The following is an 11,241-nucleotide window of genomic DNA, read 5'->3' as shown; positions in this document are numbered from 1 at the left end:
GGGCAGTGTCACTGGCCCTCATATGTGGGATCCAAACCGGGGCCCTCTGGCATCCCAAGCGAGTTCTTAACCATCGCGCCACTCGGCCGGCCCATGTCCATGTCTTGCTATTATCTTTCAGAGACTGAAAATAATTCTCTGACAGCCAGTCCTGGGGCCCTGCTCCTTGCTGACAGTCTTCTCTGCTGCTGCCTGCTGAGAACACCTGGTATAACTAGGCCTTAAGATACCTGGAATCCCATTCTACCTGCTCATTCTGACCTCCTCCACCCCCTCCAGCGTGTGCCCATGTCCTTCTCCCACCACGGTGTGTCCCAGGACAATGCATCTACAGGAAGCTGTCAACAGACATTGCTTAATTCAAGGGGACCAAACTCTGACAATGTCTTCTTAATCATCCTATTGGTGACTAATTACAGTCACATTCCATGAAAACCAAAATGAGAATAATTGTTGGGTCTCTTTTGGACATGAAGGCAGATATATTCTGTCATCTCATTATAGGAGACCCTCAGGAAACTCTCCAAATGGGACAGAACATGGCTGGCAGCATCTGTGTTGATTTCCCCTCTGGTGGGAAGGGAGGACATGGGTGAGTGTGACCACTGATGGCCCACCCCCTTCCCTGCGAGTGCACACCAGGGGAAACTGAGTCTGCCTCCCCACTTGCTCGTTAGAGCCCCCTTTGCACAATTATCCTGTGCTCTGCTGATATTTAAGCTTCCCATAAAAAGATTAGGGAGAAGCTTCTCCTTTGTCATAGGCAAATGTCGCCATGGCCCTCAAATTCTACACAGGGGTGATAACAAAGAGAGTTTTTGCTGGGAGGACAGTAGGGTGGACCGCCATCTTTGTTTGCCCTAGACTGAGAAGGTTTTCAGAACATGGGACTTCCAGTTTTAAAATCAGGACAGTCTCCTTGTTTTATTGGTAAATTGTCCTGGTTTTCCTGGACCTGAAAGGTTTCCTGGGACACAGAACTTTGAGTGCCAAAACTGAGAAAGTCCCAAGTTGGTCATCCCAAAGGTCGGTCTGGCGGAGCCTGTTGAGACTGAGTATTTATGGCTGCTGAAACCATCATGGTCCATCCCAACTCCAAGGGAGCCTGGGCCGTGGGACTCAGGACATGTGACCACTGCAGATGCCTGCCTGGATCCGAGGGGATACTGGGGGAAAATCCCAAACTAAGTACCGTTTGGACCCTGTCTCAATCATTATGTTCATCTCATTTTGGAAAAAAAGAATCAATGTGTGGCCAGGCAGCCCCAGTTCTGACAGTTCCTAAAACACTAGTCTCCAAATGTTTTTAATTGCGTAGCCTTCATGGTTATACAACCCTCATAAAAATATATACATGTCCTACTGTAGCAGAGATGCTAGCTGACAACAGATGGAGTGAAGCTGGTGGTGCTGTGCAGTAGCTGCCCAGCCGACTACACTCCCAGCCGCCTTGGATTTCGGTGGGGCTTCCTCTTGCCAAAGGAAACCCAATAAAAGGGAAATATGTCACTTCTAAGCCAAATGGTTAAGTAGCTCGTGTGTCACGTTCCTTTCCTCCACTCACTGGTTGAATGGAGGGAATTCTAAGGTCGTGGATGGGGACAGACCTCTTAGACAGAAGGAGCCTAGGCCTCAAAATGCCCATGTTCCAACCAGGAACACCCATACTGAACTTGACACGAGGAAGATGTAAACTTCCATTGTGCTAAACCACTGGGAATATCGGGTTGATCTATTAGCACAGCTAATACAATCGACTGGAAAAGAATACCGTATATATTATAAAACACACCCGAAATAGAAATTAAAGGGTGAAATTTTAAGAATAAATATGAATAGCAGCTCCAATGTTTTCCTCATCACCTCCCCACCCCCCAACAGTTTACTTAGTGCACCCCCCTCAGGGCACACACCACTTGGGAGACCTCTGACTTAAAACACTTCTGAATATCTTTGCTATTTGATACATCGATTTCTAAGTAATGTGCACCAGGAAACTTTGTATAGAACAATATTGTTCATAGAAAATCTGAACCATTTGCCAAAAGGGAAAACCTCATCAGCCATAGAATATTCCTAGTGCCATGCTCATGAGATGACATCTTTTAAACAATAAAAAACAGACAAGGCAACTTAAAGGAGGCTCCTTGAGAGGCTTCCCACTTTCAAGTTTTTGTTCGCCTTTTTTTCCCCTGTTGTTCTGTACTCTGTTTTCTGAAGCAGTGGGCTGCATGCCGCTATGAGCTGCTTGCCCTGTTAACAGATGACCCAGCCTCAGTCCGCTGGCTTTCGACCCTGGGAAGTCTTTTGGATTATTACACTGGCTGGGGGTCAGAGCAATAGGTTAATATGCTCAGAAAAGTCTGGGGGATGAGAGGTTGCTGGAGTTAAGCTTTCTATAGACTCGTAACTGTCTAAATTGCTCCTTGTCAAGTAAGCCTTGTGTGGGGGCACCAGAAGGAGAATGCTGCTAGCGGCAGGAGGGCATGACTTTCACCAACACTCTTCAGCGGTGCTGCTGACAAGGAACAGGATGAGCAGATGAGAGCGTGAAGCCTGCAGCTCGTCCAAATTCCAGCCACCTTCCGTCCCCTGACTACCTGAGAATCACCAAGCTTGTGTGACAGAAGCTATTTTATAGTGGCACTAACTAAAAGTTTGTCCTCCCCACAATTCATTATGTTGAAGTCCTAACACCCGAAGTGGCTCTATTTGGAGTAAGGAAGTAATTAAGGATAAAGGAGGGCAGAAGGCTGGGGCCCTGATCCAATTGAATTGGTGTCATACAAGAAGAAACAGCAGGGGGCTCTCTGACACCCACCACTCACTCTCCCTGCCACTACCACACACACATGCACGGAGGAAAGGCCACGTGAGGACATAGCAAGCCAAGAAAAGAGAGCTCTCACCAGAAATCGAATCAGCCAGAACCTTGATCCCAGGTTTGCAGCCTCTAGAACTGTGAGAGAACAAATGCCTATTGTGTAAGCACCCCCCATCTGTGGTATTTTGTTACAGCCTGAACTGACTAACACTGGTGGTTTGTGGGGCAGGATGCTGGAGTTTGAAGACCTCGTCATTTAGAGCCACTCTCTCATCTTAGAGATCCCAGCCCTTTGCATTGTAGTAACTCAGTGGATAATTCCACCTTGTGCTTTCAGCTAATGTCTAAGATGGGTACGCTTATAAGAAAAATATATCTATTTATTTAACTTTTCTGTACTTACTACAAAAGTAGGTGACCCACATTTCTATAATCCTAGTGTTGCAGAATATTTGAAAAGTACTATCTTTGTAAATTTTTCTCTTCTCTGTAGTTTTCAGATATGCATTAAGGTCACTAGTTTTTATTTATAAATGTACAGATCTATACTAGAGTACAAAGGGGATAATATTGCTAAAGAGTACTCAGATTCAAGATGATTGGGTTTAGTTGTGGCAGGTGAACTCTGGAACAGGAACTGAATAACTCAGCATTAAGCAAACAGGAGTGCATTAACAAGAACTCAGTACGGGTGGCCAGTTAGCTCAGGTGATTAGAGCACAGGCTCTTAACACCAAGGTTGCCGGTTCAATTCCCACATGGCTCCAGTGAGCTGTGCCCTCCACAACTAGAGTGAAAGACAACAGTTTGACTTGGAGCTGAACTGCCAGTGGGTGGCCGGTTGGCTCAGTTGGTGCTCATAACACCAAAGTTGCTGGTTGAATTTCCACATGGGCCAGTGAAAACAATGACTTGACTTGGAGCTGATGGGTACTGGAAAAAACACACTGTTCCCCAATAAAGTTTAAAAAAAAAAAAGAACTAAGTAGGAGGCAATTCCTCTGTCTTACTCAGAATCGTGAAACCATTGTTAGAATATCACATATACTTCTAGGCTCCACGTTCCACATTTGGAAATAATATGAAAATGTTTAGTCTAAAGATAACAAAAAATGTTTAATGATTGAAAAACAAAGCCAAAGAGTTAGTGCTACCTAGCTTCAAAATACAGAAGATAAAAGATACCTAGTAATGGTCCTCAAGTGAGTGAGGTCAGCAGCTATTCTTCTCTTCCGGTGAGAAGAGAATCAGAGGAAATGTATTTAAATTGCAACAAGGTCCGCTTATGACGTGGATCTACTTTTTAGATTAATAAAAGCCTTTAATCTAAAGGGATCAGGATGCTCAAATTAGACTAGATAGAAGTTTCTGAGCTGAGCAATAACATGAAAGAATGGCCCTTGGTGAAATTATAGTTGCTATTTTTGTAATTTAAAAAAATAATAATACTCTGGCAAGACTGCAAAACTCTCGCGAGAGCCACCTCTGAGCCCCTCTCTGTAGGAAGGGAAGAGGAATTGAATGGGGTCTCTGGAGAAAGGACCCTGTGCTGGTAACTTGGGTAAGTTAGGGTCCACAACAAGCATCTCAGCTTGGCAAATAAACATTCAACCTGAGGCAACCCTCAGACAGGAAACAGGCACATCAATGTGGTCAGAGGGACCCTACAGTGATTGCTGTGAGATGGCAAACTCCGCTTAAAGATAGAATTCGTCATACCATCAGGCTTCTTGGCGATGCTCAGGGCGAAGCAGCAGGGGAAGAGGACAGGGAAAAGGCAGCATTCCCATTACAGCCAAGGCCATACGGAGGCTGGAGAGACTCAGGGCTCTGGTCCGGGGGAGCCAGAGGAGAAAGCGCATTCCCTCGCAGGACCTGGCAGAGCTCAAGGGGACCTACCTGTGAAGACCAGAAGAGGTAGCCAAGTAGGCTTGGGAATGAACTAGTTATCCCAGAGGATCCTGCCCTAACTACCTTAGATAAAGTCAAAATGACTTCACTAGCAATGAGTCTAATCTGATTTGGCCAGACTTATTCTAAACTTAGAATCTAAGGCAAGAACTGGGCTAGTGCTGTGGGCTGTCTAAGAAGAAATTCAGGTGAGAGAGCAGGGCCATCCCCATGCACTCTTCAGAGAGAACCCAGGACAGCCACTACTGTGCCCTTACAGTTCTTCTATGGCTTCAAATGCCCCCCCAACACACCCCAACTACTAGCTATTATGTTTTAACCCCTCTCTGTTCCACCATGATTAATCAAACAAAACATAAAAAACACTTCTAACAGTCTTAGGGATATAGAGAAAAAAAACTGAAGATTGCCAGATGGGAGGAGGGTGGGGATGAGGGAGAAGGTGAGGGGATTAGAAAGCACAAATTGGTAACCACAAGATTGCCACCGGGATACAAAAGACAGTTTGGGGAATATAGTCAATAATGTTGTAAAGGTTTTGTAGGGTATCCGATGGACACTTGTCTTATTAGGGAGACAACTTCATGAATGATGTAGATGCCTGACCACTGTGCTGTACACCCGAAGCTGAAGCTGAATCATAATGAATGTCAACTATAATTTAACATATATATAGCCACAGGATGTAGAGTACAGCATCCTGGGAATAGAGTCAATGGAATTGTAACAGCTATATAAGATATCAGAGGGGTAGTAGATTGGGGGAGGGAGGCTATCACTTTGTGAGGGGTGTAAATGTCTAACTATTACATTGTTTTGTACACCTGAAACTAATAAAAAAAACACTTCTAACAAGGAAATTGGGTTTGTATGCTATTTTATAAACAGCAACTTAAGAGACATATTTGGAAATGGTGCCTAGCTTTATTCCCAGGACAAAGAGTCTAGATAAAGAAGAGGAAGGAGAGAGAGAAATAACTTGAAAAAAAACCATATTTGTGAAAGCTACGTGAATGAACACAGAACCAGAGACGACCCAAGGATTTAGCTGGAAGCCCAACATTCCCCAACAGGAAGTTCTCAGATGATGAAAGACAAAGCGGGAAGATGTGGAATTTCCTCCTGTGATGATTTTTATAAATAGTGCAGTATCTCCCAAACTTCAAGCACTAATAGATCATGGTCAAAAGTTTAGCCTCTCTATATACCACTTGCTATTTCTCTATAAATCAAATTTTTTCTTAAACAAATTAGGGAAAATGAAATTTTACATCACCACCACAAGTAGAAAAAGAGTATCACTTTCTAAATAAAGGAAAAATATAAAAACAAATCCCATGAAGACAAGAAGTTGCCCAATTCTACCGATTGCTAAAGCCTCCGAGCACATACATGAATTACTCTGATGAAACTAAATATTGATTTTGGAGGGTGGGACATACTGGCGCCAAACCAGTCCTTCCCACTGGCATAACCATAAAGATTCAAAGACAATTGAAATGAAAATGGCTTTCCCATCGTGTGATTCGATGTTATCTAAAATCATACCTTGGATGTAAAGTTTCATTCAAGTACGAAGAATAAGTTCTATAGAGATCTGCTGTATGACATTGTACTTCTAGTTGACAATACGTACTTTAAAAAAATTAAGAGGGTAGACCTCATGTTACATGTTCTTACCACAATAAAATTTTCTTTTTAATTATCATGTCTGTGCACCTCTTGAAATGATCTCTTCTACTATTACCAGTGGTGTTCATCTCCCACTTTCAAGCTGAGGACACAGGGCGTGCCTGCCTCCTTGGAGCAAATAGATGAACAAGAGACCACTGTTGTCACCTCAAGGATCATGACTTGCCCGAAGTCACTGAACACTTCATAAAAAGCCTGAAGAGTCTAATTGTCACTAAAAAAATTAAATCCCATAGTTTAAAATTTTTCCACAAGGAACACATCAGGTCCAGATCATTCTACATGCACATTCTAACAACTGAGGTATTTATTGGTACACTCTTTCTATCTTATTAAAATTCTCTCAGAAAATAATTCTCTAACTTGTTCTGTGAGACTAGTATAAGCTTGATATCAAAATGAGACAAGGACCATACAAAAAGGAAAATGAGAGGCCAACCTCACTCGTGAACATTAACAAAACAACCGAGCGATGTAGTATAAATGGTGATAGGTGCCATGTTTTTAAAAGCGCTTAGTTTGGGGGATGAAATACAAAGGGGGCCCAAGTGTCTTGCAGCAGACAAATTCATGGTGTTTATGGTGGAACATTCTGTGTGGGTCTGAAAAGGCAAGGAGAACAAGATGACCAAAACCATGATGAGTAGATGTTTAATAAAAGCTTCCTCATTCTTACGTGTTTATGATTTGAGGAAATGGTTCGTGGGCAGAGGGGAATACTACCCCACCTCTGTTTTGAAGTGGAAAGAAGGAAATAAAGATAAAAAAGAGAAAATTGATAGCATAGCTAATCCAATTTGAGGCTACTGAACTCTCAGGGGGCTCTTTGACCAAACTGCTGTGCTTAGAGATATAAAGCAGGCCCTGCTAAGATCCCATCCTATTTTGTAAGTGCGCCCTCTGAATCCATAATATAGGTGGGTAGAGACTCCATGCATGGGTACCTCAAGCTTCAAGGATCGTGAGAAGGGTCTTGGCCATAAAGAGTGGTTATCTTGTCTCTGCACATTTTCTCCCTAACCAGAATTATGTGTAAGTGGCCAGCCCAAGTCCCTGAAGGGGGGGAGAAGCATTACTTACTGTGCACGAAATATTCTCTCAAACTCTGGTGACCCAAAGACTGCCGGGGGTGTAATTTTGTATTTAAACCTTGCCTTTCCTACCTGCAAAGCAAAATAACCTGCAAGTAAAAAGGAATTAATGTTAAAAATCTGCCATGTTGTTATTCATTAGCAAAACGCAAATTTAAGCCACAATCAGATACCACTATACCTATCAAAATGTCTAAAATTAAAAGGACAGGTCTTACCAGTTAAAAAAAGACAGACAGGTGAGGACGTGAGAGCAACTGGAACTCGCATACCCTGTTGATGGGGATGTCAAATGGTACAGCCACTTTAAGAAACCGTTTAAAAAAAAAAAAAAGCCCATTTGGAAGGGATTTTTTTAGTTAGACATACATAGACTATATGGTTCAGCCATGCTACTCCTAGGTATTTCTCCAAGAGAAATGAAAGCATATCTCCATACAAAGACTTGTACACAAATGTGCACAGCAGCTTTATTTGTAATTTCCAAAAATTAGAGACAACTCTGTGATGGTTAATTTTATGTGTTAAGTAGGCGAGGATATGGGATTCAATTGTTTGGTCAAACATTGGTCCAGATGTTGCTGTGAAAGTATTTTTTAGATGTGATTAACATTTACATCAGTAGCCTTTGAGTAAAGCAGTTTACTCTCCTTAATGGCTAAAGCCAAAAAGATCAATCTACTGAGGGGGAAATTGGGACTTGGCTGTTCTGGACCCTGCTTCCAGCTCACTCCGCAGCCCTGGAGAAAACCCTTGGTGAGGCTTCTCGTTTTTCTCTATAAGATGTGTGCTCCTAGATTTTACATTAGCAGTGGTGCAAGAACCTGGAGCTTTGGAATGAGGCTGTGAGGGAGCGAAAGCTTTGCAGGTGCTGCCTTCCTCTAGGGCCTAGAGTCTAGGCTGTGCGTTGCACCTGGCTGGCCTGTCTGTAGCGGCTGCAGCAGTGAGGAATGTGCTTCAGCAAAGGGAGGAAGTGTTTGAACACTCCCCACCCAGCAGCCCAGCCCCAGCAAGGAGGATGCAGCTGGGCCAGCGAAGCCCCAAGGGGTGGAAGCCTTGTCACTGTCCTCCCAGATCAGGGGCCTGAGAGACACATGGCTACCGTTGGAACAGATGAGGGTGGAAAGGCTATTTCACCACTTCTTCTGGAGAGCGTCAACGTTGTTTCTCTTCTTACGAGTTAATTAAAAACGACCTGAGAATCGTTTCCGTTTGTTTTGCCTGTCTTTCCTCTCTCCCTAGCTTTCTCCAGAGGGATAGGTGCACTGAGGAGACCACCTCCCACCCTGACCCCCCCAGCCATGGCTGTCAATCCTGAAGACGCTTCTCTCTGTAGGGAAGCAGCGAGGATGGGACTGAGGACTGACCATGCTGAGCACCAGCCCTGGGCCAGGCACCCTGCTGGGCATTTCTTACCCAGTGACCTGTTTAACCCTTTCTGATGAGGACACTGAAGGACACGCTATCCTGGCCAGAGGTACCTAACAGGTAAGTAGCTGGACTCGAAAGACACAAGATTGTCTTCAAAACCTGAGCTGTTTCTACCATGGCACACGGTGTCCCATCTCCATAAATACCAGACTTTTGTAGAAGCAGCAAATTCTGCTTCCTCATGCCAACTAAACAGCGGCCTCTCCTCTTTTTTTTTTTTCTCTTTCACCTATCATTAAACGTTTCCTGTCCCCCAACAACCACTGTTGGTCCAGCCTCCCCTCTTCTTTCCTGCTGCCACCCATGTCACCCAGCTGCCAGACCTTCTGGCCGCCGCTCACATTGTCCCCTGCAGCCACCAGCAAACAGTAGCCCTCCTGTGCAGATGACAGAGGCTCTGTCAGCCTGGGGGCACCTGTGGACCTTCTCCTGGGGTCTTGCCATGCCGTGATGAGGGCACACATGGGTTGGTAGTGCCCCTGAGTAGGTCTAAGTGCTCCTTAAATCAGTAATAAACATCGTGCTCTACTCCAGAAAAGATTGTGACTCAGACCACAAAAATGTGTGTCTTAAGTTATAGTATTTTCATAAATCCACAAAACAGACTGGCTAGGCAAGACATTGAGCAGGTGTACAGGCTGGACTTTATCCTAAATGGTGGTGCCTTCGTGCTTCCAGCTTCTGGGCACAGTCCACAGCCCTGCCCTGTTTCCTGTACAGGCACACTTGGAAAGATAAATATGTGTACTTGGTAAGAAGTCTCACCAGTGCTCACTCAGACCCTTTTCCCCACTTAGCAGGTAAGAGGATATGAATTGAGTAAATGTGATCCCCACAGAGAAAAAGCCCTCTATTTAACCAGGCAGTTGGGATATTGAATAACCCTAGTGGGAAAGTGCTTTAAAATTTAGAATTAATTACTTAATCTGAAGCTCATATTTCTGCAGGAGATTTTTTTTACACCTGATAATCATACCTGCCATAGGCAGTTTATTTAAGAAAATGCATTAATTAAAAGATCAGAGTTTAAGAAATCATAGCCAGAGTTTACAAGCAGGTACAATTAATATTTATAGGCCATTTCCCCCCAGGTTAGCACACTGCTAATGGGCTTGAATTGGGCTGTGGGTTGTAGCCACCCATGATGCAGAAAGGCTGGGCTCAGAGGCCTTGCGTCCCCAGGGGGAGATCTCATCCCTGGAATGCCTGTCCCAGAGAAAGAAGCGCCCATGGCCCTAAGCAGACTACGCTTTTCACAGCACACAGGGCCACCAGCAAGTTAAGTATGAAACTCCAAAACCAGACCTCCCTCTTGCTCACACACACACACACACACACACACACACACACACACACACGCTGCCCGGGACTCTTACTTTGCTGACAGGCAGAGAGCACAGAGACAGCAGCCAGCAAGATGGAATTCCCAGCCATCTTGCACTTGGAACCTTCTGCTTCACGGAACTATTTGTAGAAATCAAGAGGAAGATAACACAGGCACTTTCAGCTTTGCAATGCTGACCTTCCTTAAAAGGGAAAGAAAGCTGGGGAAGGGAAAAAAAAAAAAAAAAGGTGATGCAAGTGGCTGAATGACCTTTGCCCTGGAACAGGAACGGGAACCTGGAAGGTCGGGACTGCCAGTCACAGATCTGCATCTGGCCCTGGAGTTGCTTCCTGAACTTGATTTACAGCTGTCTGGCCACCAGCCACAGGCTGCAGTGTTTGCTTCCAGCACCAGCACCTGCGGTTAAACCCTCACCTCTGCCAATTCAAAAGCAATTTCCCCTCCCCCTCTGCCAACTCCTGGACCTCTCTAGTTCCCTAGCCAGCTCCAAGGCCTCACTGAGACTGTTCTCATCTCCTGTGGAAAAGCAAAGGTATGGAAGTATTTATTTAATCCCACTGAGATTTAAATGCTCATTTAAACTGATTCTAACTTTATTCCCCAGTAAATGGCAAGCACAGAATTTGAACCCAAGGCCAGCAGATTCTATCTGTGCCCTATTCCCTGTACCATGATGCCTCTCATTGTCACCTTGACTCTTCCATGATCATGGTGACCATAATTTTTTTTTAAATTTTTTTTAAATTGAGATAGGATTGACAATATAACATTGTATTAGTTTCAGGTGTACAACATAATGATTTGATATATGTATATATTACGAAATGACCCCTAGCCTAAATTTAGTTAACATCCATCACCTCACAAAGTTAGACATTTGTTTTTCTTGTGATGCGACTTTCAAATATACAACACAGTATCGTTAACTATAGTCACCATGCTGAACA

The 11,241-nt window shown here is 44.1% G+C and overlaps 1 protein-coding gene across 2 annotated transcripts in view; it reads right to left on the bottom strand.

Annotated features, from left to right (window-relative positions):
- MGST2 (microsomal glutathione S-transferase 2) overlaps positions 1 to 10,493 on the bottom strand; it is a 16,939-nt gene extending 6,446 nt beyond the window's left edge. For both annotated transcript variants that reach the window (XM_019664044.1, XM_019664045.1), the window contains exons 1-2: positions 10,326 to 10,493; positions 7,508 to 7,607 (exon numbers count right to left, since the gene is read on the bottom strand). In XM_019664044.1, the coding sequence (XP_019519589.1) occupies positions 7,508 to 7,607; positions 10,326 to 10,383 (158 nt within the window). In that variant the 5' untranslated portion in view covers positions 10,384 to 10,493. The remainder of the gene's footprint in view (positions 1 to 7,507; positions 7,608 to 10,325) is intronic.
- Between the last annotated feature and the right edge of the window lie 748 nt (positions 10,494 to 11,241).

This window comes from Hipposideros armiger, unplaced genomic scaffold (genome assembly GCF_001890085.2).
Source record: "Hipposideros armiger isolate ML-2016 unplaced genomic scaffold, ASM189008v1 scaffold_415, whole genome shotgun sequence".
Classification (NCBI taxonomy): Eukaryota; Metazoa; Chordata; class Mammalia; order Chiroptera; family Hipposideridae; genus Hipposideros; species Hipposideros armiger.
This window is presented reverse-complemented; position numbering and strand designations above follow the sequence as displayed.